Raw genomic sequence first — 27940 nt, 5'->3', positions numbered from 1 at the left:
TTGGAGCTGGTCTGTCTGGGTGACGCCAGCTCTCGCAAGAGTAGTTTACACTTGCAAGTGAGAGAAACAATAAGTTTCGACTACTGGACATTCCTTTTATTAGGGTAAATATTTTCCCACCTAGGATGTTGGGGTGTGTGCATCACGCTATTTAGTAGGGGCTAAGAGCCATGTCTGTCACAGCTTCTCTGTCTGCTGTGAGCCTAATCGTTGTATATGTTCCCAGAGGCACATTGTAGCAGCACACCTGTGCTTCTCACAGCTTCAAAGGCTGTGCTGGAATTTATGTTAAGTGCCCTGTTGTTTTGGTTCCCTTGTGTTCCCAGCAATGCTGGTCTGAGAGCGGGGGCTGGCTGTCTGGCTACAAAGACTCAGCTGTTTATACAGGGATGTTGCAGAAATTGAAGTATTTATTCACCCACCAAGTCAGTTGGACCTGTCACATTTCCAAGAAAATAAGTAATTATTTATTAACTAAACACATTTACTGTGCCCTCCACTTCATTCAATCCCCAGTTAATTTGATCATTGTTTCAATTTGATGATAACCGCTGGCACCTAACTACTTTTGTGTAGTTAAAATTGTAACAATAACAAAATCTTCATCCTTTCCAGATAAATTTGGCTCATTTTAAGCACACACTATTGGATAATTCAACTCTAAGGAAATGTACTTATTTAGGAAGGCCAAAATTCTGGATTCCCTACCGATTTTCCCTGGACATAATCCGAGTGGTGTTATTCAGACATTGTTAAGATCTGCTCTTTGCTAGGCACCTTGACTTGACGAACTTGATTTTTTTTTTAAGAGGAAAATACTGTTTTCCTCCTTTCTGCTGGAGAGAGTCCAAACTATTTTTTTTAATGTAAGCACAGATGTTTTTATTGCTTATGTGAATGTGTATCAGGACTCTGTTGTAATGCACTCATACAAGCAGGCACCCACTGCTCTGAAATGAGGGCTGAGAGGGGTTGGTGTAGAACCGGCTATGCTAGCTCTGTGCTCGTGGAAGATTCCATTATGCCCAGGGAATGCTTGGCAGCTAGGTGGCCTCAGGTAAGTCAGTTCATATCTGCTTTAGTTTCCCCATCTACAAAATGCGATAATATTTCACCCTTTGGAAATTTACTGAGTATAGATTAGTCAATTAACAATGATAGGAATAAGCATTGTATTAAATGGAGGCAGACAATTTGGAGCTCAAAGAAGCTCAGTAAAAATGAGAGACCTACAGCACCTGATTCATGAGTAGATATTAAGAATTTAGTGGGTTTAGCTCAACTTGGTGATGACTCAGGAAGGGATGTGTGGCTGTCTACGAGTACAAAGAAGAGGGAGAGGAATTATTTAGGCATGTGCCAGGAGGTCTGTTTAGAAGCATAGTCCTGGGATCTTAAAATTTCACTTGTTGAGCTGGATCATCTACTCAGCAGAGGGAATCCCATTGAAGAGCAATACCAACATATCAAATTCTAATTCACTCCCTGAAGGACAAAGCTGGCAGACTAAGGGTTTGTCTACACTACCGCTTCAGTCAATATAACTTATGTTGCTCGGGTGTGAAAAAGTCACCCACCCTGAGCGACGTAAGTGACATCAACTTAAAACAATGTCCACACTGTGCTATGTCAGTGGCATCTCGGTGAGGTGGAGTAATTACGTTGGTAGGAGAGCACTCTACAGTTGACGTAGTGCATCTTCACCAGACATGCTAGATTGGTGCAGCTGCATCAATGCAGCTGGCTGATATAGCATGGTAGTGAAGACAAGCCCTGAGGTCCTCCAACTAGAATGGAATGAAATTAAAAAGAAAACTTAAATTGAATATCAGGAAAACTTCCTGACAGGGACAAATCCTTTCCTCTCAGAAAAACTTGCAGGAGGAGGAAAAGTTCTACCAGAATACCCGCACTGTGTGCTTGTGGAATTTCCCATGTAAGGGGTGAATAGAGGAGAACAGTCTGATGTCTTGTAATTGCAGTGTCAGAGGATCAGCAGGAAATCTAGTATCAGTGGTATGGAAAATCTTGGTACACATTGCCATCTGGTGGGCAATTACATTTAGGAATAAAACAGTTAAGGAGACAAACCTAGTTGTCTGTGGGAAAAGATGGCATTTTTTTCCCATTGGACAAAAATAACAGAAAATTGCCTTTTTTCTTATGGTATTTTAACTCAGCTTGATTTGGAAATCAAAATAGTTTGCAGAGTGGTAGGAACAACTACAGAAATTGGAAGAAAAACAAGCATGAAGAAACTTGACAGACATAGAAAATAATTAATTGGGTAGTGAAAACTGACCCTTTTTACCTTGTCCCAGAGTGAGAGGAAACCAGCTTGTACAAAAATGTCCATCTCCCTTCAGAACAACGCACACCACTGTGGCGCTGTAGGGTACATCTACACTGCACGCTTCTTTTGGCAGCATGTAGTGCAGTGGCTCTCATCCAGCAGTCTGGGTCCCACTAGGGGGCCGTGGGCAGGTTTCAGGGGAAATGCCAAAATTAAACCAGAGAGTAGGCCAGGTGTTAGACTCACTGGGGCTGAAGCCTGAGCCCCACCGCCTTTGGCTGAAGCCGAAGCTCAAACAACTTAGATTTGCGGGTCCCCTGTGGCATGGGGCCCCAAGCAGTTGCCCTGCTCACTACTCTCTAATGCCAGCCCTGGCTTCTAATCTACTGGAGTTGTTGTGGCACAGGTGGGCACTGGAGCTTTTATAGCATGTTGGGGCTGCCTCAGAAAGACAAAGGTTGAAAACCTCTGACGCAGCGTACATACACATAGACCTCCCGTAGCTTGGGGGTAACGAACAACATAGACTGTAAGGCATGGCTTTGGTGAGTACAGACAGGCCTGAAGGGTGTGACTGTGTACCCGAGTACACACCCTACATGCCTCTCTACTCCCCACACATTGCCTTCGGTCTCCACTGCTGTTTTTGCCGTGTCGTGGCCTGCTGCCTCCCCACTGCTGGAGTCTTTCCCTGAAGCAGGGAAAGACCAGCAGCAGGGAAAGGTTCTGGCAGGTGTGAACAGTGGGGAAAGGCTGAACCTTCCTCCTCTGCCCACCCCCTGCCAGAGTCTTTCACTGCCACAGTGAAAGGCTCCAGCAGTGGAGAGGATTTTGAAAATACCGATTTCTCCAGGAAAGCATTTGAACAAGATTCAACCCTGGTTTTTATAAAATAAGGGTTTTGCAGAGTTTGTCTCCTCATGACTGTTTCCTTTCATAATTTGTCTGCACGTGTTGAGTCACTTTATTCATGTACCATTTCAGTTTGTCCTTCCTGTCTGCTTCACTTTAGCTTGAACACATTCGGTTCTCTAAGCTTTCCGTAGATAGTAGGTTTCATTTTCCAAACATTCTATCCTTTCTGTTGCTCTCCTTTAACTCTTCCCAGTCTGGCTCTAACTGAGGCCTACCCAGTGCTCAGAAGAGAGGCATTTTGAATGTCTGTCTCTGTGAATGATATAACCACTATCCTTTGGGGGTGAAAGGTGTCTTAAAGTGTAACTATCATTGTTACAAACCCCACCACCGCTCTGCTAGTATATTCACTCTATCTGTGGCAGCATCATGCTGCAGTTTAAAAAAGTAATGACTACCAGACTTAATGGTATTCTGGGTTCAGATCTTCAGACTTCTCAGAGGGAAAATATGACTCACTCCTCGGGGGCTTTTTGTTTTAAACAGTCCTTCTGACAGTGCTTTTTTGGGAAATTCCAATGTATCTATACACAATTTCACACTAGAGTTCACTACTACAAATGTAAGAAGTTGTTTTAAGGCCCCTCTGTTCCAAACTGGACAAGCTGTGTGACCCACTCAGGCCTTAAGAAATGGGCACTCATAACTTGCACTTGTCAATAAAAAGGAGCCATAGCCGGTGCTGCACCTCCTTGTAAGTGAAGCCAGAATGACAGTCCAGGATGAGGAGATGTAGATGTGCCTTTAAGCTACTTCTTATACTTCCCTAATTCTGGCCTGCTCTAGGGGTTGGCGTGGCAGATTACAGAATGTTCCAGCCACACTCTCTCCCTCCTGCTTGTCCTCCATCTACACTAGGACTACATGGGAATGTAGCGTAGGACAGTCCATACTAGCCCTATCCTACCCCTGCATTGGGGAATTCCCAGGAGGGCATTCCATCCCCTTTATGGCAGTAGAGCAGCATAAAAGGGCTGCAGTGGGGGACATAATCAGCCCCAGGGGGTGTGAGATCTGTACACTGACAAAGGCAAACAATCTGGTTACTTATTACTAATTATTCATATAGTATCAGGGTGCCGTTCAGGTCCAGCAACTCTTCTGATCATGTGCAACATACAGAACGCAGAAGTTAGATCACCTATTTCCTAGCTATCATTGCAATTAGTAGAGGGCTACTTGAGGTTCCTATAAAGGGAGGAAGATTGTGAGCGTTTTGGCACTCTGTCTCTGACATCGGCATGCTGATTGGCGTTAATACATAGTGGTTGGTCATTCTGAATGTATAAGCATGGGCTAGATGTGAAGTCTTGCTCCACACATGTCAAGAGATGTTTCCAAAAGTTCAGCAGGCATATTCCATGTAAGAATTGAGGTGTAGTTGTGGATCCTAAACTAGTTGTAGGCTGGATAGCCATAAAAACTCCATGGACAGAACCACGAATGGCTGAAATTTCTCAAATGTATCTTATTGAGAGGACTGTCTCTCATTTTAATCTCAAATTTATCTGTTTCACACAAACCTGTCTTTAGCACTAGGATCCATTCAGGTCAAACTTTCCTTCACAGCCCTCCCAGGTCATGCAATCCTGGAAGATTTACTGTATTTCATTAGTAGCATGATCATTAGTAGCAGACTCCTAAGACTGGTCTCAGCATTACACTCTGCGCAAGCCTGCCCTGTAGCTGATTCACAGCACCTGATGCTCCTTTGCCTTACATCTGGGTAAAGTGCTACTTTTCTGATTACAACCACTTATCACAGGTGTAAATGACTGCATGGGTGCAAAGGCATAAGGTACAGACTGGGGAGAAACAGGCCCATACTCTTTGAGTAGCCAAAGAGCCATTAGTAGCAATGTGGCTCATGGAAGCAGTGTCAGGCAGTGCACTGAGTCTGACTAATGGAGTTACTGCTGGAGGACTGAGAGGCAGTGAGTCAAAGAAAAAATAGCAAAGGCATCATGTGACCAGAAAATCTCAGTCAGGAAGAAGAGAAGCGTTCACCAACCTAAAAATTCTCAGGAGACTACCAATAAGCTGCATGGAATCAGTGAGTGGAGGGGGACACTCCCCAGATTTCAGTGATAAGGTGAAGTCCTCCACAGGAGTCATGAGAGGTGAGAGACTTCCCTCAACAAACAGTCCTTGTAACTACTTTTCTTTTCAGCCAGCTGTACCTGGATGCAAGAAAATTAACATGATGGACAAACGATGCGATACAGTGTAGCAAATATTTGTACCTCACTTGCTCCTGGAGCTATATAAAGGACCTAGGAGAGAGGGAGAAAAGGAAATAGCTCCAGCACAAGAAATTGTGGATTGTAGGAAGTAGGACACTAACATAGGCTTACAGATTAACCTTTCCTTCCACAGAGTAGCCCTGCAGTTCCCTAGATTCTTTTGGAGGTTGATAAACTATGTGGCAGCCCAGTCATGCTGAATAGATTGGTCTGGTGCTCAGCTTTCTGGGCTTCATATGGTCCAGAGATGAATGGAGCTTTCAGTTTTCATTCCTGAGGTTTACTGATATCAGGAATCTGAAATCTTGAAACTGAGGTTATTATAGGCCAATTTATACAAATTAAAGGAAAGAATCATACACTATTTCAAGCTCTTCTTTTATTGCAGCTTGTTCTTACTTTAAATCTTTGCATTAGAAAAGCTAGTATCAAACATTTGGGCCTTGGAGAGATCACAGTCGGTATGACAGACCTTTAAAAATTGAGGACCCAGTTCTGTCCTTCAGTTATACAGGCACAGATCGCATTTCATTTCACAGATTTTTTTTTTAAGACCAGAAGGGACCATCATGATTATCGTAGAAGGCAATAATCTGCACCCACACATCTGTGGTTAGTTTGGGGCCTTCCATGAAATATCTACATGTTCATATGCTTTCACAACTGAAAGTATCATTTAAAGTAATCTATAAAAACAAGTATATTCATCTTCCAAATACATAACAAGTGAATAGCCCCACTGACTTTAAATGGGATTTCTCATGTGAGTAAATCTTTAACATGTTTACAGATTACATTAAAGTTAGTCTTTAAATTTAAAGTAATTGAATTCCTTTTTTTCCCCCTAAGTGTGTTTGCTGAAAATACTGTAAACGTAACACCAGAGTTTTCATTCTCTTACATAAGGAAAATAGCTATAAACCATAATTTTAGCATAACTAAACACAAAGATCATCCATTGTCTGGGACCATAAATCTTTAACTAAAGCTTCATTCCAAAATGTTGGCTGAGTTTTTTTGTGTGACACACAGAAGCATTGTGAGTCCTCTGCATGAACTCCTATATTGTTGTGTTTTTTAGTGAATGCTTCCCAGAATCTCTGTTCCCAGTCCTTTACAAAGGATAGCAAAATCTCAATCTCTGAAGTGCACATCGATGCATTTCCAGAAGTTAGCCATGCTGTCTGTGTTTGTTCACTCACCTCTTCTTTAATCAGGTAGAAATGCTGAAGGAAACGGTCTTTGAAAACTTTGTTATTTACAACATAAAAATAATACTTACCTGTTTAGAAATATTTTTCCACTGACTACACATTATGTCTATCAGAATGGGTGCTGCTTTGCTCAGCAGTATTGACATTTGATCTTCCGTTTTCCTGACTGCTGAAAGTGACCGCATTCAGTTTTTTCTCAATTTTATCAGCAACAGCACGCATTTTTAATTCTCTCAGGCTGACGATCAAATTTTCATAAGCCCCCTTCATTCCATGATGTTGATACCACATATGGAACAATTTGATTTTCTGCTCAGTTGAATCATTTATATAGTCCTGGAGTGTCTGCTCTATGGCAGGTTCTGGGATTTCATGCTTCCGAACAAAAGCCTTGACTTGTGGTAGCGTCATCACCTCCACAATAGCAGGAATGTGGGCACTCAGGTCAACATCTGACAATACAAATAACATTTGAAAACACAAATTCATGGCACTAGTATTTTACTGATTTTTTTTCATGTTTTAAATAGATTACACGTTTCCTATTCAAAACAGATATTTCAAGCCTAAGTGAGAGATCGAGAGAAGTCTTTTACAGGGAACTTCACAGTAGACATGGGTCAACATGCTACACTTTCCCTTGTGTTAGAAAATTCAAATGTTCAGGTATGGACCCATATCCCCTTCTTGTGACTTCAAATAAGTGCTCGGATCTTTCTATAGGACCCTTTCTCCTTCCCTTCCTCAAGCAGACAAACACCTCTGGCATCCTCTTAGCTCGGCGCTGAACCTCTCCATAATGATACTTCCATTGCTGGACTCATGCACTTGACAGTTCAGTGTCTAGAAGCCTATCTTCTGGGCTTTGCGTACTACTTGATCTGTAATACAGGGTGAATGCCTTTGGCTTTGAAAGCTGCAGAGTCCAGGAGATCAGAATATATGAATACCTGAGATCTGGCAACAAGATTGCCAGTGTATCTACTGAACCACCAGAGGGTTTCTTAGTTAGAGAGTCCTGTGGGACAAAGTCTCCAAAAATCTGCATATACTCACAATTTTTTAACAAGCAGGAAAACAGTTGGGTGCTCATCCAAGCAGAAACATTTTGGGTTTTTCAATAACTAATTCCTGCTAACATTAATCAAGTAACACAGAGTCTGCAGACCTTACTGAGGCAAAACGTCCTTTGATTTAAAAAAAAAATGAGCGTTGTGTCTTAGTTAGGACTGGAGGTTTGTTCCCATAACTGACATTTATTTAATAAGGAGAGTTACAAATCAGTGAGGAGTGACAGCTCCTCGAAACAGAGACTGACCTTGCATTAAATTGAACAAAACATATATTCTTGCATGGTTTCTAAACCATATTTCTCACCATTCCTACACAGAAAGTAAAATGTTATTTCATACCTGTGTACACAAGAGGCTCCACTTCCTGGAAACAGATAAAGAAAAAAGTGTAAAGGAGGCCCTGCAGATTGTAGAGTCTCTGCCCTTCCCCCCCCCCCCCCCCAAGTTTTTCTTGATTATTGATTTTTTTCTGTTTTTTCACTTATTCCCATCTTCTCTTCTTCTTTCAGTGGTACAGTCTCTTTTGTACCTTAGTGGGGGGGTGGGGTTGGGCTCCCACTACCAATTTTTTTTAAAACACCAAATTATGCAAAATGCTAAATTTCATGAAATTTGGAGTTTTCTCTCAGCTTTATCCATGACCCCTCTCTTTAGTAGCCAGGCCATGTTTAGAATACAGTGCACTAGCCAATTTTAAACTGAATAATAGAAATGAAGGTGGTCTCTATTTGGGTCACCGGACTAGTACACGAACTTCAGGATCTTAGCTACTCAGAATGCTTAATCAATGTATGGAACATTCTTTAGGAGAGAAATGATCCTTTGTCTAAGTGAGGAGCTCTGTACTAGGCTGGAGAGAGATGCTGCTGCAAGAAGGTAGCTTCCCCTAGCTCCACACCCTTCCTGTCTACAGCCCACAGACAAGCATCGGGGGCGGGGAGGAGAAATGACACTCAACCCCTCTTCCCCCACAAACTTTGGGCCGCTTTTTGCATGTTTCTGTAATGATCTGACCCTAATGAGTCAGGCCAGGAAATACATTCCTCCCCCACCCCACCCCCGCCCCAGGGTCCTCTGTAGAAAACTCTTCTGACCCCAACTCTCACTCTGCTTCCTCATGGTCCCCTCAGTGTTGCAACTGTCCTTTGGCCATAGAGAACTGGATTAACTGAGCCCTTCAGTACTGCTCATAGATTATCTGAGAGAGTAGAGAGGGTCACAGCAGAATGACACAATGTCCTCTCTTATCCTCAGCTGCTGGGCACTCATTGCTAGCACCTTCCACTCTAAGGAACAATACGTGTTTAAAGATAGGACTGTTTAGGGGATAAAAGCTTCAACTTTATCTCAGGCAGAAAGAGTGGAGCGATTTGAATAAAATCCCTGACTTCCTTCCTAGCTTGTGTGTGTAGCTGGGACAGGAGGGTTTGAAAACTTCTTCTTGTTCTCCATATATACATTGTACTATACAAAACACTCTCTTTTTCAGAAATGCTCATAGGAAGCACATGGACAAATCCTGTTATTTGCTTGGCAAAAATAGTTTGGAACTCTCCCACGTGTCTTTCTCTCTGTGGTGAAGTTCACTTCTCTCACATAAAGCCAGAGGGTAAAGGGAGGACAGGCCTCCACAATCTACACAGCCCCAGTGTGGATTTAAGTGGTGCAGAGGGCCTCATGCACCAAGCTGAATTTCAGCCATGCTAAACAATGATACCTACAGAGGTGGGTGGTTTGTGGACAACCCGAGACAGCATCTGATTGTTCACATCAAAATCCTTCCGTTTCTTCTTGTCTGAAACAAAACATGCCAAAGAATTTTAAAAACCAGCGCATAGTATGTATCAGTGCTAGAGTGGAGCACCTAAAAGAGGAGAATTATGATTAATTAAGCAGTAGTCAATTCAGTATACAATATGGATGAATAAAAGAAATTAACTTACAACAGTACGCTGCTACGGCTGATAGTGATGCTATAGCGATGACAATTCCAATCACTAGATAAATCCACCAGAAGTTTCCTGATAATTTAGAGCATTGTAAAATTTACATAAAAGCAAAGCACAGAAAATCAGTGCAATACAACAACACACTTGGAACCCTTCACAGGATTATAAAGGCCAGACCGTGGAAGGACCTTGTATAGATGCCTCCCCAGACGCAGCACACGACTGGTGAGGTGCAAGGAGTCTTCCCTCTCTGCTCCTTGCAGCCCTGTGCCAGGGCAAGACACAAAAATGATTCCTGTTCTCTCCTGCCAACAGGGACTGCTCCCCATTACTGTTCCTACGGTACAGGCCACTCTACAAGGGGCAACCCCGCCATACCAGCCAGCAGAACTGACCAATCATGGACTGGAAGCCATGTTCCACCCTTGTGCAGCCATGGGTGTGCTCCCCCTGCATACCAGGTGTCCCCAGGAAGCATTTTATATGGTGGTGCAGCTCCATGCTTGCTCCACCTTGGGTCTAACACACACAATCTGGCCTACACTGCATAGCTGATTCTGCTGTATCCAACTGACTCTACCTATGGAGATACCAAGATTAAGTAATTCACTCTCACTTTTGCATATGGTATTTGTGGTCGGAGTGCATACTTTTTCAATTGCGCCATTTTCACACCTAGAGAAAATATGAAAAATATGTATGTATTTAATAGTAATTTAACAATAGAAAAACAACACAATCTGTCATGAAAAGAAGGCAAAGTTATCCATGCCCCCCACACTGTTACCAGCTGGCTTAATATAGTAAGAAATCGGAATTTTGAATTTAGTAGGGAGGAAGAAGTGTCTCTCTAGTCCTCCAATGTTGTTATATTTAGTCTCTAGGGATTCTTGTCCAGTTTCCTATAAGTCATAATGTAAATGATGTTAATACCACTATTTACAGAGTGCACCCGCACGGCCTTGTGAGCAGCTCAGGGTGCTGTACGCCAAGGTAAAACCCAATGAAACACAAAAAAAACAAAAAATATCTGCAAGATAAAAGAAGGGAGGGAACCTAATAGGAAAAAAGGAGTGAAGAGAAAGGCAATAAAGAAAGGATCAACAGCGCTCCTTCAAAATAACCCAAACACCTTTAGAATAAAGTTTTTTACTTGCTTTTTAAAAGTAGGGAGAGATTAGGAAAGAGATGGTTTTGGGGAGGCAGAAACAGTTCCACCCATTAAGGTGCCCAATAACAAAAGCACAATTGCACCATGTGACCTCCAGAAGAAGAAAGGGGAGCGTCCATGTACCAGCAACGCAGATACAGGTAAGTAAACGTTTTCATGTTCTCTCCACAGGTACTAATGCGGAGGGTGGACTAGATGATACATCTGAGGGAAGGGGACAAAAGGAGACTCCGCCGATTGGAAGGCATGAGATGCACCGTCCTAGGGTTGGGGGTTCCACGACCACTGCTCCCAAGAGAAGGAGGCAGGTGGTGGTGGTCGGGGACTCTCTCTCCTCAGGGGGACCGAATCGTCTATCTGCTGCCCTGACCGGGAAAACCGAGAAGTCTGCTGCTTGCCAGGAGCTAGGATTCACGATGTGACAAAGAGACTGCCGAGAGTCATCAAGCCCTCGGATCGCTACCCCTTCCTGCTTCTCCACGTGGGCACCAATGATACTGCCAAGAATGACCTTGAGTGGATCACTGCAGACTACGTGGCTCTGGGAAGAAGGATAAAGGAGTTTGAGGTGCAAGTGGTCTTCTCGTCCATCCTCTCTATGGAAGAAAAAGGCCTGGGTAGAGACCGTCGAATCGTGGAAGTCAACAAATGGCTACGCAGGTGGTGTCGGAGAGAAGGCTTTGGATTCTTTGACCATGGGATGGTGTTCCAAGAAGGAGGAGTGCTAGGCAGAGACGGGCTCCGCCTAACGAAGAGAGGGAAGAGCATCTTCACAAGCAGGCTGGCTAACCTAGTGAGGAGGGCTTTAAACTAGGTTCACCGGGGGAAGGAGACCAAAGCCCTGAGGTAAGTGGGGAAGTTGGATACCGGGAGGAAGCACGAGCAGGAGCGTGCAAGAGGGGAGGGCTCTTGCCTCATACTGAGAAAGAGGGATGATCAGCGAGTTATCTCAAGTGCCTATACAGAAATGCAAGAAGCCTGGGAAACAAGCAGGGAGAACTGGAAATCCTGGCACAGTCAAGGAATTATGACGTGATTGGAATAACAGAGACTTGGTGGGATAACTCACATGACTGGAGTACTGTCATGGATGGATATAAGCTGTTCAGGAAGGACAGGCAGGGCAGAAAAGGTGGGGGAGTTGCATTGTATATAAGGGAGCAGTATGACTGCTCAGAGCTCAAGTATGAAACTGCAGAAAAGCCTGAGAGTCTCTGGATTAAGTTTAGAAGTGTGAGCAACAAGGGTGATGTCGTGGTGGGAGTTTGCTATAGACCACCGGACCAGGGCGATGAGATGGACGAGGCTTTCTTCCGGCAACTCACAGAAGTTACTAGATCGTAGGCCCTGGTTCTCATGGGAGACTTCAATCACCCTGATATCTGCTGGGAGAGCAATACAGCTGTGCACAGACAATCCAGGAAGTTTTTGAAAAGTGTAGGGGACAATTTCCTGGTGCAAATACTGGAGGAACCAACTAGGGACAGAGCTCTTCTTGACCTGCTGCTCACAAACCGGGAAGAATTAGTAGGGGAAGCAAAAGTGGATGGAAACCTGGGAGGCAGTGACCATGAGTTGGTTGAGTTCAGGATCCTGACACAGGGAAGAAAGGAGAGGAGCAAAATATGGACCCTGAACTTCAGAAAAGCAGACTTTGACTCCCTCAGGGAGCTGATGGGCAGGATCCCCTGGGAGAATAACATGAGGGGGAAAGGAGTCCAGGAGAGCTGGCTGTATTTTAAAGAATCCTTATTGAGGTTACAGGGACAAACCATCCCGACATGTAGAAAGAATAGTAAATATGGCGGGCGACCAGTTTGGCTTAACAGTGAAATCCTTGCTGATCTTAAACACAAAAAAGAAGCTTACAAGAAGTGGAAAATTGGACAGATGACCAGGGAAGAGTATACAAATATTGCTCGGGCATGCAGGAGTGAAATCAGGAAGGCCAAATCACACCTGGAGTTGCAGCTAGCAAGAGATGTTAAGAGTAACAAGAAGGGTTTCTTCAGGTATGTTAGCAACAAGAAGAGAGTCAAGGAAAGTGTGGGCCCCTTACTGAATGAGGGAGGCAACCTAGTGACAGAGGATGTGGAAAAAGCTAATGTACTCAATGCTTTTTTTGCCTCTGTCTTCATGAACAAACTCAGCTCCCAGACTACTGCACTGGGCAGCACAGCATGGGGAGGAGGTGACCAGCCCTCTGTGGTGAAAGAAGTGGTTCGGGACTATTTAGAAAAACTGGACAAGCACAAGTCCATGGGGCTGGATGCGCTGCATCCGAGAGTGCTAAAGGAGTTGGCGGATGTGATTGCAGAGCCACTGGCCATTATCTTTGAAAACTCATGGCGATCAGGAGAAGTACTGGACGACTGGAAAAAGGCTAATGTAGTGCCCATCTTTAAAAAAGGGAAGAAGGAGGATCCTGGGAACTACAGGCCAGTCAGCCTCACCTCAGTCCCTGGACAAATCATGGAACAGGTCTTCAAGGAAATCAATTCTGAAGCACTTAGAGGAGAGGAAAGTGATCAGGAACAGTCAGCATGGATTCAGCAAGGGCAAGTCATGCCTGACTAATCTAATTGCCTTCTATAACGAGATAACTGGCTCTGTGGATGAGAGGAAAGCAGTGGACATGTTGTTCCTTGACTTTAGCAAAGCTTTTGACACGGTCTCCCACAGTATTCTTGCCAGCAAGTTAAAGAAGTATGGGCTGGATGAATGGACTATAAGGTGGATAGAAAGTTGATTGTCAGATTGATAGATTGTCAGGCTCAATGGGTAGTGATCAGTGGAGTGCTCCAAGGGTCGGTCCTCGGGCCGGTTTTGTTCAATATCTTCATAAATGATCTGGAGGATGGTGTGGATTGCACACTCAGCAAGTTTGCAGATGACAGTAAACTGGGAGGAGAGGTAGATATGCTGGAGGGTAGGGATAGGATACAGAAAGACCTAGACAAATTAGAGGATTGGGCCAAAAGAAATCTGATGAGGTTCAACAAGGACAAGTGCAGAGTCCTGCACTTAGGACAGAAGAATCCCATGCACCGCTACAGACTAGGGACCGAATGGCTAGGCAGCAGTTCTGCAGAAAAGGAACTAGGGGTTACAGTGGACAAGAAGCTGGATATGAGTCAACAGTGTGCCCTTGTTGCCAAGAAGGCCAATGACATTTTGGGATGTACAAGTAGGGGCACTGCCAGCAGATCGAGGGACGTGATCGTTCCCCTCTATTTGAGATTGGTGAGGCCTCATCTGGAGTACTGTGTCCAGTTTTGGACTCCACACTACAAGAAGAATGTGGAAAAATTGGAAAGAGTCCAGCGGAGGGCAACAAAAATGATTAGGGGACTGGAACACATAACTTACGAGGAGAGGCTGAGGGAACTGGGATTGTTTAGTCTGCGGAAGAGAAGAATGAGGGGGGATTTGATAGCTGCTTTCAACTACCTGAAAGGGAGTTCCAAAGAGGATGGATCTAGGCTGTTCTCAGTGGTAGAAGATGACAGAACGAGGAGTAATGGTCTCAAGTTGCAGTGGGGGAGGTTTAGGTTGTATATTAGGAAAAATTTTCACTAGGAGGGTGGTGAAACACTGGAATGCGTTACCTAGGGAGGTGGTGGAATCTCCTGCCTTAGAAGTTTTTAAGGTCAGGCTTGACAAAGCCCTGGCTGGGATGATTTAGTTGGGGATTGGTTTTGCTTTGAGCAGGGGGTTGGACTAGATGACCCCCTGGGGTCCCTTCCAACCCTGATATTCTCTGATTTTATACCTACACCCACTAATAGCTGGGGGGGCGGGGGAGGGGCGAGGGGATAAGGCAAACCTTGATAAAACTGAAAAGCATGCTGGCCTTATTCACAACAGATCTGGTAATCAAACAGTCATGCAGCAGGAAACAGAGGGTATGCCTACAGTACGCTTAGACACCTGTGGCTGGCCTGCTCCAGCTGACTCTGGCTAAAATAATCTGGCTAAGAGGTTATTAAACTGTGGTGTAGACAGTAGGGCTGAAGCCTGGGTCTAGGACCCTGCAAGGTGGGAGGATCTCTGAGCTGCAGCCTGAGCCCAAACTTTTACACTGCAATCAAACAGCCTCTTAGCCTGAGCTCCTTAGCCTGAATTAGCTGGCATGGGCCAGCTGTGAGTGTCTAATTCCAGTGTAGACATACAGAGAATTCCTGTTGCACCAGAGCTACATGACTGTTTATGAACAGGAACCAAACTCATTTCTCACTCTGCCAAGGCCCCAGTGTGGGATACAGTCAGTTTGTGACAAAGACCCAAAATTAGAGATTTAGAAAACTCATACCAGAAAACTAAAATGCTGAGGGATTCCTTCAGACAAAATCGCTCTAAAACCTCAGTTTCATAATTTTAGATTTCTGATGAAAATTAATTTTCATCAGTAAATGAAGGAATACCAACTCTGTATGCACTATACTTGCTTTGTGACTAAAATGAGATGTATGCAGTGTTGTTGTAGCTGTGCTGGTACCAGAATATTAGATAGACAAGATGGGTTATGCAATATCCTTTATTGGACAAATACATTACCTCACCCATCTTGTCTCTCTAAAATGAGAGATGTCACTTCCTGGGGGGGAGATTAGAGAGGTATGAGTCCAAATGAATTTGTCAGAAGATCCTATAAAAGGCACCTGCTGCTTTCCCTGAAGTTCTCTTCCTCTACAGACTGTCACCCTCTGGTATTGCCAGACCTTCCAACTTTACTTCCTCACCCATCCAATCCATCATTCCATAACCTCCTGACATGGAATAAACTTCTGTCTACCCCAACAGAATACACAAAGACAAAGCTCAAAAAACTTGGAGTGGGAATTATTAAAAATGGCCTCTAAATTTGTGTGCAGATTTGTGCATTCAAATGCATACAGATATTTGCACACAATTGTGGTAACTATCCATGCAGATGGGTACCTATAAAATTTTAGGCCTTGTCCAGACTAGAAAAAAAGTGCTTTTTTCCCCCTAAATGAATGAGTTCAATAGGACTAGCTTAATTCATCTGAAAACCTTGCTAGGCTATAACTTGACCACTAAATGGAGCTAAAAGGTGTTTAACCGTGTTTATGTCGATGTGGGATTTTCAATTGAGTTAAGTGAGCTAAACTGACTTCTTTCCTAAACAATGCATTAGAGGCCACATTGATATTGAAAAACTGGCTGAGCCTGGATAATTCACATTAAACAACAAACCATCTGAATAGTTAAATAATAAAGACCTCAAACTTACTTGCTGCATGGGTCGCAATGATGACATGAGTCAGAAGAATTGCAAAAGTAGTGTTGTTTACACCTGCATTTTGTGTTCTGAGTGACGGTACAAGTTTCTGCAACTTCGAAACCTAAAATAAATCCCAAGAGTTTTCTTCAATTAGAAGAAGGTGGTACTCTAACTATTTTAGTGTACCATTAGCAAATGCTATGCTCAGGCCTATTGCTTTTAAGCTCTATTGCTGTATGCATCAATGTGAGCTGGTCATAAAAGCAAGCATCACCATATTGTTTTCTACATGCTCCTTCTGATTGTGTGATACTGGGAAGAGGAGGGAAGGAAGGAGTCCTCTGCAAGCACATGCTGCGAAGAAAAAGAGCTAACAATAAGCACTTGCTTTGCTGGAAGGGGACTAGTATATAACATTACAAAATACTGGCTGTTTTGTTTTCATTCATCATTCTATGATCATTCATTATATAAAGTGTCTGGTCTCCTGCATATTCAGTTGCCACTTCTATAATGATTCCCTGTGCATCTCCTGCATCATCTGCTGGAATCATCCCCTGGTGCAGTTCCCTGATGTCTGTCTACTTATTTGGACTGGACATTGAGTAAAACAGACAAGTTGGGCAGTGCCAAGCCACTCTGTTTGGCCTGGTTTGAACTAGTTTAGTTTTCTTCTACTAAGCTCTTGCTATTTAAAGTAAGCTTTTATCCATCATTGGCTAGTGAGATTGACCTGACTGCGGAGATCTTATAACAGCAAGAAATACCCATACAGTACCAGTAACACACCTAGACCTGAAGGTGACTTTTAAAAAATAATTTTCTTTAGCTGACAACCATTTGAGTCCCTGGTGAGGCATGCACTCAGATAGTGAGTGGAGACCTTGTCAGTACCTTGAGAAAGATTAAAGGAAAAGACATGCTGCTGAAACCGAACCCCAGCTCCCACCTAAAAATGCCAATTTCAACAGCCACCAAGGGTTGTGATGTGGCTGCAAGAGAAAGCTCTGTGTGCCCCCTGCCACACACTTGCACAGCCAGAGGGCCAGACACAATCAAGTGCAAAACCCTGTTGGATGCTCAGGGTCCTGAGCCTCTAATAACTTTAAAATGAAGTTTAAATTCATTTAAAATTAATACAACAATTCCTTATTGGAAACTCTTTGTAAACTAAGGATTTTCAACTCTTTGATGTGACTTGTCGCCTCCCTCTCAGCCACTTTCAAACGGGTTTCCTCAAATGCCTCTTATAATATTATGCACAGATTCTACTATGTGTTGCTTATGCAGCACCTCTGAGTTTGAGAAGAAGCAGCTGCAAACCTGCTTCAGCGAGGACTAGAGTGGGAACAGGTTTCTGTTCTCCCAGATGATTGCTTTGTGTCATGGGTGTGTTTGTCCATTTTAAAACACTCAAAACTGTGTGTCTGTGAGAAAATCAAGTTTTATCTCACACTGTCTAGTGTGTGTGGGGTTTTTTATCATAAGGAATGATTCAAGGTAACTTCTGTAAGCAAGGTACTAAATAAAAATATTGGTTTTGGTGTACCTTTTGTTAACACCCGAAAACCTTTGAATATATCTAAAATGGTTTCACTGAGGATCAGATTGTGAGCCAAGGTAAATGCCAAAAAAGGGACTCTAGGGCATAAGGTGAGTGTGACCGACTGCACCCCTGTATTCTGACCCTACACACTATTGTAATAATCATTGTACAGAATATGCCTTGTGAGGTATTATTTGAAAACTAATAACTCACTGGTCAATCATATCATAGTGAAATGCACATAATGACAAGGTACAGTTATGAACATAAGCTGAAGTTACAACTGAAATGTGTTTACCAGACAAGTTTGGGGAGTAGGTAACCAATTTCCCGAAGACAAAGGACAAGCTGATGCCTCTAGCCAAGTGTCATCAAAGTTGGCTGGCCATCACCTTTTAAGTGGCCATACTTTGGCAGCAAAGAGGGGGGCAGGAACAGATCGATTCACATTTTAACAAACAACATGGAACCTCTTTTACCACGAGACCCCATGCCTCCACCATCACAGCTGGAAGGTACTTGATCTAGGGGTAACCCTGACGAAAATGCATTTCAAAGGGTGGCTGGACTATAAAAGAGAGGGGGCAAAAACACCCCAGGTAGTCTCTTTCTCTATTCTTTCTCTCTCTCTCTCTTGCTTTTTCATCTAAGGAGACAAAAGAAGCAGTCTTTGGACTTTGGAAGGGGTTCTGACCTGTGACTTTGGTTAGCCCTATTGCTGGAAACATTTGGTAAGAACCTTGAATCAAGTCTAGTTTGCTTTCTTGTAGTTACCAGAAAGCATTTTATCCTTATTTTTCTTGTAGCCATTTCTGACTTTAATGCCTTATACTTGTACTCACTTAAGAACCCATCTCTTTGTAGTTAAGTAAACTTGTTTTGTTCTTTAATCAAAATTAAAATTAATCCAGTGTTGTGTAAAAGGTTGTTACAAGGAGGAGGGAGAAAAATTGTTTTTCTTAACCTCTGAGGATAGGACAAGAAGCAATAGGCTTAAATTGCAGCAAAGGAGGTTTAGGTTGGACATTAGGAAAAACTTCCTGTCTGGGTGGTTAAGCTCTGGAATAAATTGCCTAGGGAGGTTGTGGAATCTCCATAATTTGAGATTTTTAAGAGCAGGTTAGACAAACATCTGTGAGGGATGGTCTAGATAATATTTAGTCCTGCCATAAGTGTAGGGGACTGGACTAGATGACCTCTCAAGGTCCCTTCCAGTCCCATGATTTGACCACTTACAGAGGCAATGGATATATAATACCTGACTGTTCAGGAGAGGGCTGGACAGAATAGAACACACATTTTTTGGGGAAAATGTGGGACTGGGAATGTGTTGGGGCCACCCTCAAGTGGTAACCAAGGCGAGTGGAAGCTGGAGTTTGACTGGAGTGTTGCTGGCAGGCTGCAGCTATATACAGATACTCAGGGTGTGACCTGCACACTGTTTGTCTTTGTGAGGGGCCCATAGCATTGTGAGGCACCCAACGTTGCAAGGCAAGTGGTGACACAACCCCTCACTAGTCTGGATTGCACCCCGGAATGTCATAGTGAACTACCCAAATCACATGTCACACTGTGGGCAAAAGAGCCAACTCCAGAGACTTCTACTTGCCCTCCAACACAGGTGGGTGAGGAATGGACAGAGCCTTAACTCTGTTTCCTCTCAAACTGCCAACCAGTGCACCTGAACTATTGCTCAGGAAAAGCACTGCCATGGCATACTTCCTCCACCCCTGCAGAGAAAAGGGGATCCAGGGTACGAATTGTAACTCTGTCACAATTTCCTCCCTGGTCTATTCCTGGGACATCATAACTATATGCTATCCCTTACTCAAAGCTTGTGGTAACTCCCCAGTCTTGTCCTATGGACAGTTTTTGTTGCCTGAGTTGCTATTTTACAGACATACCAAGTTCAGAGTCACATGACTTGCACCTTCTGCACACATGGAGGGAATTGTAATGATCCATGAATGTTGATCCTTCTTCACATGGTTTACAATTTGAGGTTTTGTTGTTCTTTGTGCAATCAGCAAGTTTAAATGAACCTGTTAAAAAAAAAAAAAAGAAGAAGAATGAAAGTTGCAGTATCTCTACCCAGAAGTTGTCAGCTGGAAGTTCTGCTTCAGATTTTCTATTTCTCTTCATCTCAAACTTTCTGATTTATGAATAATGACGGGATCAACACTTTCTAAATGCTACAGATAAATTATATGGGTATCTATCCATACATGTCTTTTGGTAATGTAGCATATTCAGGGTTGGATTTAAAATTCTAATTATTAAAAACAAGAAGGAAAATTTACTAAACAAATGATATGTTCAATGAAAATATGCATTCACGGGTATAAATGGGGAGTTGTGTGGGCAAAAGAGCATGAATGCATTTTTTTACCTCCTTCAAAATTGTGCATGTCAATATCCCAGTGGTTCTCTATGAATCCAAGTAGCTTACACGGACTTGTCTGAAATCCATGGAAAGTTATTGGCATGAACTCAGTAAATATTTGTGTGTTTTCTACGATTCTGCATTCTAGCTACGCTTGGAACAGATCATGTGAAAGTGCTAGAATAGCATGGAATAATCATATACATCTTTACGGAAACAGCATAAATACAAGAAGGTTAGAGACCAATCCACAGAATACAGTTTTTAGTGCCCAAGGGATTTCCGAATGAAAATATGAAGCCAATGTAGTCCTGTCACTTGGGGGCCAGAGGAAGGCCCTATAACACTGTGTCCCAGTAGAAGCTACAGCATGTAGAGCAGGAGTAGTCAATTATTTTTATTTGTGGGATCCATTCAAAAGTGTCTAGTGGTCCAGATTTGGCCCACAGTCCACCTATTAACTACCTCTTATGTAGGGTATTTATCAAGCAGTATGTCATTCTGCCTGTGGCCATTTCCACTCACCTCTTTATTTTTCAGTAAATTATTTTAAAATGATACCTACCAGGTGCACACTCCTTACAGCAGATATTTTCTGCAGCATATTCTCTCTCTCCACATTTAAGTTCCCTTTTAGAAATATTCCTCTTTATAGACAGCTTATCATATATCGTGTGTGCAGCAGATACATCACTGTCCCACTGTGATCCAATAGTCCAACCAAACACCTAGGAGAGAACAGTAAAATTATAGGTGTGGGAAAATTGCTCACACTCTGCCTTTCTACCCTATCCTCCTGCTACTTGTACAGTGGGCCACAGTAGCACTAGACCCTGAGAGAGGAGTGGATGAAGGTGTGGGAGCAGTACCCCACAGCAAGGGTTGGAGGAGAGGTGGGGAGGGGAAAGGGGGAAAACAATATCTCATTGTGTGTTCCATATCTCAGGGGTCACCCTACACAAAGATGCCGCAGTGACAGGATCATTACCTCCTTCCAGGCCTGTGAGGCGATTGGCTCTGGAGCCAGAAGTGCTCCGAGTGCTGTAAAAGCATTGCAGGGATGTGGGTGTCCGTGTCCCCCAGCGCTTGCAGCAGCTCTGACTGACTGCTTTGCTAGGACCTACAGTAGGGTCTGTAAGCCTGAAGTCCATGGGGAAACCTGTAGGTTAGCAGGTCTGACACAGGCTCAAGGAAGTAAAATGGAAGTAGAATTGTCCTTAATCCATCTACTTGGGCTATCCTGACCACAGGTGCAGCGCACAGGTGTAAATGGGGCTACACTGTGAGTAGACCTGAAGGAAATTATTATGCTGGCCACAAACAGGAGAGCTGTGACTCAGAGAGGTTTCTGAGTCAGAATGCTTCTCAGAGCAGCTCTTTGGGCATGTAGTCTAGCCATCATTCCTTGCTCAGGGCTGTGCCTAAAGTCACATTCTTGCTCTGAGAAACTGTTCATGTTCCAGAAATATTTATTCTCAGACACACTGGGCCTAATTCTCCTCTCCTTTACTCTTTTATAACAGTAACAGTTGCAGTTCCAGCAATTCAGAGGAGGTAATATTGATTGACACCAATGAGAGAGAGAGAGGAGAACCAGCACCAGAGTATCAAGCCAAGCAGCTGTCATTTAGAAAAGGAGGATACAGTGTGGAACAGAAAGATAAACACAAGGAGAGTGTACAGTGGAGCAAGAATCAGTGAGCCAAATGTATAGTGTTACTACAAATGCCATTTAGTTCTAGGGACAGAAAGTGAAGGACATTAGAGAAGGAGCAAATACAAGATGAACATGAAAAGAAAAAGGTGTAAAGAATGGGGTAGAAAACAGGATAAAATAGGTTACTGTAATAGAACTTTCTAAATGACAGACACGTGCAAAGCAAATAACTGATAACTACGCAAAAACCACACTAACAAACCTTTCTAGCTTCTATTACGTGCATGCATGAACTCAGAACTCACCTCAAAACCACCAAAACCGCCCCCTTGTTGACACAATAGGGAAAGACAGAAACATAATGTGTAGTAACATATATAGAACCAATTTATTACCAGATAATTCTGTACTTCCCAATACAGTAAGTGTGGACTACCTCTCAGGATCTGTCTTTCAAGTAGCATCATATAGGCACTCCACACAGAAACTTTATACAATGCCCTACATCTGATATTCTTCCTTTTTTGCTTCCCCTCATCCCCAAAGTGACATTCTAAATTTTCCACAATATTTCTTTATATCCTAGAGTCACTTTATATTTTTTCTTTTGATTCTCCTTGGAATTGCCACTCCCACATGATATTCAGTCCTCTGAAATTAAAATTTCATTACTAATAACAAAAGGAACACTAATGTTAACACAATTTGATGGTACGCTTGGGAAACCACTCATGTCCTCAGTAGTACCCATATCACTCAGTGACAATAACTGAAGGTACACACATGCATTAAGGGGATGATAGGTGCTTTTGGATCTGTTTTCATACAAACAGATGTATACAATGTATGCTTTCAGCCTACAATGACTCATGGAGGCTTGTTTTTGTTCTTTTCCTAATCTAACACAAATGCCATTTTTTAAACTAAAAGTCTAAACATCCAGTAGGAACAAAATAAGTAGGGGCAACTAACCCCAGAAAAACCCTTAGAAATCATAATTTGGGCCAGATTATCAATTCCAATTGATCTGCTCAGGCATTAACCTTCTTTCAGAGCCATAGAAGTGGGTTCCAATGGCAGGCATCAGTTGGGGAATCCGTGGCAGTGTGGCAATTAAGCCAAGCTACCTACAGAGCCAAGGCAGAGCCACTGAGGGCCTAGTGGCTCCTCCGGGATCCATGTGATTTGTGGACAATATCCCAGGTCTTTTACACAGGGGGAACACTTCAGAGAAAACACTATGAGGGGCATAATGCTCTAACCCTACCATAGTCATAATACATACAATATTTGTACGTGAGACCCAGATAGTGATGGACAATTGCTTCAATAGTAAGTTTAAAATAAATTCTCTGCTTCCTCTCAGTCACCCATTCTCTTCTTCCATTAATTTCCCATCCCCACATGGGAGCATACACCTGCATCTATTCATTTGGGGCCATAATTTTAACCCATTCAAAACCTCCCATCTGTTCTTGCATCAGTCGCACAGCAGCAAGTGCACATAGCTCATTAGGGGCTCTCAAGAAATTTAAAAAGGGGGAGAGGAGATTTCCTTGCTTTGGTGTTGGATAGCAAGACGTGGGAAGTTTCGTTTATGTTCTGATGTTTGCTCTTGGTAGTTCTTTCACAAAGGATGATTTTATGAACAGTTTATCCCCCTTTTGCTATTTTAATGAATTTTTTCTTTTGCAAATTAAAAAGCTTACATTAATCCTATCAAGATGGAACTGTCAAACAGGTGGTAATTTTATATAGTTTGGCAAATGGATCCTTTCCTTGCACTCTTTTAGATGAAGCAGACTTCTTACTATAACAGGTGCTCTCTGGTCCAGACATGCCAAACCCGCAAAAAAAACATGCAGAAATTGGGCTTGTTTTTGGTTTAATTGGCTTGTGAATTGCTTGTGGGCTAAGTTTGGGCTTGCAGCTTGTTTCTTCTTCTTTTCTGATTGGCTCCTGGCAAGCAGGGGCAAGGGGCAAACAGGGGCAAGGGCGGGAGAAAGTCAGGGGTGCACAGCAGGCCCACCACAGTCCCACACTGCACACCGGGATGATCTAGTTACACAGAGTGTTGGGGTTCTTAGGGATTGGCTTGTTTTGGCCTTGTTTTGAAATGAGATTAGCTTAATTTTTGGCTTCTTATGAAAGTTGGGGGGCTTATTTACTGTGTGAAAGTTGGCAACTGTGCTCTGGTCCAGTTTCCAGCAGCACATTTTTCTCTTTCCACTCCCTCCTCTTTTTGCTCTCTTTCATCTATCCTTTTTTTTTTTCACACAAAGATGAAATGCACAGTTATCAGTGAACTGCCCTGAAGCAACCACTCAAAGTGACAGTTCCTCATGTTCCAAAGTTTTCAGCGCACTTGAGTCATGAGAACCAGCAGGGCCAGAAAGAGGAATTGAGTTTAATGTTGTGAAGTCTACACAGTTAGAGTGGTGTAAACCCCCTAGAATCTGTGTATCTGTGGTGCTGAGGTTAATAGGATCTGTGTGTGTTCAGTAATCAGACTGGAAATCAGATTCATGGGGGTCTTAACCCTAGTCCCCACAAACAAGGTCAAATTTGAAAATGTTGGCATTAATATCTTATCGCAGTTTCCCCACCTGTACAGTGGGGATAATAACACATCCTTGTATCACACGAGTGTTCTGTGGATTTTTTGGAATTCTTTTTCAATGCACATTTATTAATGATTACTGTCTATTGTTAAGACTTGCAGCAACACTAACAGCTTCTATGTCATTGTTGCTACTCTGTGGCCGGATGTCAAAATGGAAGATTCAAGGGAAGCTTATGATCTGTTTTTTTTCTTGTATACAATATATTGCAGTTCACTTCTCAGCATTTCCTGGTTGTTCAGTGTATTGCATCAAAGTAGGAGAAAACAGAAATTCATCTTAGCAGTAGAATAGGTAAACATATTGTGCAAATACAGACCCAGTTATGCAAACACTTATGACAAGATTAACTTTACACGTGAGTCATCCAATGGACTTGAATCTGACTATTTATATGCATTCATTTTAAGCACGTGTACAAATCTTTGCATTATTAGAGTCATAAAGAATATCATGGGTGGAACAAACACTTTAGTGTGAGGGCCTTAACTTCTAAGAGGTCTTTTCTAAATTCTCAGAAATTGGCTATTTATTATATACAAGACCTTACTATATGAACTAGAAAATTATTGGCTAGTATTAGTTTGCTGTTTGAAGGTACCCAAATCTGTTCCTATTAAATTTAGTTGTTTTTCCTCTATTCTGTTTTATATAGGTTCTGGTACCACACTCATCATTGTACGAGTGTCCGCCAGCTGTTTTTTCAAATGGTCTATGCTTTGCTTTTTATATGAGGACAGGCCTATGATTAGTCTTTTGGTAACAGAGAAGGAATAGTAAGAGCCTAAGGAGGCAAACTAGGCATCACCTAATGAAATTAATAGGCAGGAGAGGAAGTACTTTTTCATGCAACACACAACTAAGTGGTGGAACTTATTGTCATGGGATGTTGTGATAGCTAAAGTATCACTGAGTTTAAAAAAGGACTGGATAACTTCAAGGAGAATAGGTCCATCAATGGCTATTAGCCAAGATGGCCAGGGTCACAGCCCCATGCTTGGGGCAATCCTAAACCTCCACCGACCAAAAGATGGGAGTGGAAAATAGGGGTGGATCACTCCATAATTGCCCTGTTCTGTATGCTCCCTCTGAAGCTCTGGTATAGGCCACTGGGTAAGATGGACCATGATCTTACGTGCTTAAGGATCCATTTCTGCAACTGATGTGCGATGATTCCACAGAAGCAAACCCTTGCACTCATTTTCAGGATCAAGGCCTAATAAACCCAACTACTCTCATATTTGGGTGTAAGTAAATTAATCAGCCAGACACATACTGCAGGGCTTTTTAAAAATTTATTATTTTTTTTAAGTGTGGTAAAATCATATGCTAGAAAAATCAGGGAAGAGGGAATAATAGGTTTATGGGAGAGCTACTTCCTCTCTGGCTAATGGGACTGGGATTTGACAGAGAGCCAGGTTTAGATGGAAACATCAGCCTATTGTGTATATTGAAGGAAGGGATGATGGGAAGAAGTTTTGTTTACACCACTATCAGTTTGACCTAAATAAATTCAGGATATAGATGCAAATCTATTTTTGACTGTGATTATGTCTATTTAAGCATGATATATTTAGAGTACGTCTCTGCAATTGGTGTGCTGAAGGCGTTTCTCCCCTTTTGACACACACAACCTACACTTCTGCTGTTTGGATGTAAAGCATCCTCTATACTATTTAATCTATATTTTGGTGTTTTGTGGAGTGGCACAGTTGTAAAGCTCCACAGTATAAACTGAGTCACATAACTGCATTACCAAAATTAATTTTGTACCCTTCAAGTGATGAATAAAATCTACTGTTAAAATTTTGCTACCAATCATCTCAATACTAGCCTCTGCTCCGCAAACAATCATTCAGTGCCAATTGTAACCATGCTGTGGGAAGATCTTACGTATGAAATTCAAGACCATATCTCTGAGAGAGTTGACAGCAGTAACCGAGGGACAATTCATAGAGTTATGGTCCTCAGACAAAATGCTAGGAAACATCAGAAAGAGTCTTAGGTCCAGTGTATCTCCCTGGACTGGAAGAAGGGAATGATAAATCCCAGTCCTGCAAATACTTAAGCACATGCTTAACTTTACTACGCTGAGCAGTCTCGCTGATTTCAATAGGACTGCTCATGGTAGCAAAGTCAAGAATGTGCTTAAGTGTTTGCAGGATCGGGGCCATAATAAATAAGTCTATAAACCAAGGATGTCACATTTTCAGGGCCCAATCCTGCTCCCAACTGATATCAATAGTAGTTTAGCCATTAATATTTTTGAATTTCATCTCAAGTGTGCAGTTTGCATGGATCACCATTAAAGGATCAGTAATTGCCAACTGCTGGGACAGTTTTCTTATACTAGGAAATAGATGTGATAACTGTGTAGTGTTGGCAAATGTCAATTTTCAAAAATAGAACAGGAGTACTTGTGGCACCTTAGAGACTAACAAATTTATTTGAGCATAAGCTTTGGTGGGCTCAAATAAATTGGCTAGTCTCTAAGGTGCCACAAATACTCCTGTTCTTTTTGCAGATATAGACCAACAGGGCTGCTACTCTGAAACCTTTCAAAAATAGAACAGCAGCTCTCCAAAAATAGGAATTCACTTGTAAGCCAATTAAAGGAGGGCCCTATACCAAGTCTGAAAAACATTCAGTTTGTCCTCTATTGTATCATGTAGTGTACTTTATAATTTTAGTACAAGTGAGGGAGCGAAAGACTTCAGTTTTACTGCATTGCTTCACTCCACAGAAAGACCCGAAGCGAAAAAAAGTATAGCTGAATAGAGGAGTTCCCTTTACAGGCCACCTGGAGTCTTCCTTCACTAGTCTTTTTAAAACAGTCCCAAAATCAAACCGCTTCTAGGAACCAATATTTCCGAGCCACGTCTCCTTCACATGGTCTCTGAGTCAATTGGCCCCAGACTTAAGGAAGCAGGAATGCTTTCTGTTTATTGCGGTTGTGTCACGCAGCAGGCAGGACTTTATCTCTACCTGATCTCGCTTCTCAGAAACGATCATTGTTTCTGGTCGAAGGCGAGACAGCGAGCGAGACAGCGAGCGTTACCTGAGGACGGGAAGCTGGTTTCTGCCCCGCGCTGTGCACCCCAGCAGAGCGAGGGAAGTGACCAGTCCTGACCATCGTCCCCCGGCAGCTGTCTGCGCCCCCCCCCCCCCGTAGCCACCGGCGCAAATACGGGGCCGGAGACTCTCCGCGAAGGTGGCCCCGCTAGAGGCGCAGCCCTGGGGAGACGGACAAGCGGCCGCCCGAGCCGCGGGAATCCCGCCCGGCCCCCTCCCCGGACAGTCCGGCGGCCTGGCCCGGGCGAGACGGGACTTACGAGGACGAGGCGGAGGAAGAGGAGCCCTGCGCTCATGCTGCCGCCGGCCGGCGCGGTGCCCGGGCAAGCCCTCCAAAGCGAAAGTGAGTCGTGGCGCCGGGGAGCTGCCCTCGCCGCCGTCCCCCCTGGGCGCGCATCGAGCACTGGGTCCCCAGCTGCAGCACCTGCCCCGCCCCGCGCTGTGCCGGCCACCGGGCAGGCTCCTCCTCCGGGGTTAGGCGCCGCCCGTCCCGCTCCCGTGCCCGGCGCCGGGGTTGGGCGGGGGGAAGGAAAGCAGGGAGGCAGCACCGCATAG

At 43.3% G+C, this 27940-nt stretch overlaps 2 protein-coding genes across 4 annotated transcripts in view; one reads left to right on the top strand and one right to left on the bottom strand.

Annotated features, from left to right (window-relative positions):
• FAS (Fas cell surface death receptor) lies at positions 1-27837 on the bottom strand. Of its 2 annotated transcripts, XR_012160024.2 has the most exons (10): positions 27646-27837; positions 20601-20763; positions 19557-19694; positions 16116-16227; positions 10304-10362; positions 9682-9759; positions 9460-9533; positions 8078-8102; positions 5220-7117; positions 1-1316 (listed from the first exon to the last, which is right to left on the bottom strand). XR_012160024.2 is itself a non-coding variant. In XM_073353782.2 (9 exons), exons 1-9 carry the CDS (start codon positions 27679-27681, stop codon positions 6759-6761), a joined length of 1044 nt encoding a protein of 347 aa, XP_073209883.1. In that variant the 5' UTR covers positions 27682-27837; the 3' UTR covers positions 1-6758. The 2 variants fall into 2 exon arrangements, 1 of the variants encoding a protein (XP_073209883.1); XM_073353782.2 differs by having other exon boundaries at positions 1-7117.
• ACTA2 (actin alpha 2, smooth muscle) overlaps positions 27439-27940 on the top strand; it is a 38239-nt gene continuing 37737 nt past the window's right edge. For both annotated transcript variants that reach the window (XM_073353781.2, XM_073353780.2), the window contains exon 1: positions 27439-27728. The gene's annotated coding sequence lies outside the window, so the exon portion shown is untranslated. The remainder of the gene's footprint in view (positions 27729-27940) is intronic.

The sequence above is a fragment of the Lepidochelys kempii genome, chromosome 7 (assembly GCF_965140285.1).
Source record: "Lepidochelys kempii isolate rLepKem1 chromosome 7, rLepKem1.hap1, whole genome shotgun sequence".
Lineage (NCBI taxonomy): Eukaryota > Metazoa > Chordata > Testudines > Cheloniidae > Lepidochelys > Lepidochelys kempii.
The sequence above is the reverse complement of the archived record's forward strand: the minus strand, read 5'-3'. Positions and strand labels throughout refer to the sequence as shown.

Excerpts from the sequence above, each read along its gene's own strand:
- FAS (XM_073353782.2), bottom strand. The coding sequence starts at position 27,681 with ATGAGCGCAGGGCTCCTCTTCCTCCGCCTCGTCCTC. Across the intron at positions 10,363-16,115 it reads CATTGCGACCCATGCAGCAA|GTGTGAAAATGGCGCAATTG; the intron begins GTAAGTTTGAGG and ends TATTTTCTCTAG. Across the intron at positions 9,760-10,303 it reads CACAAATACCATATGCAAAA|GAAACTTCTGGTGGATTTAT; the intron begins GTGAGAGTGAAT and ends CTAAATTATCAG.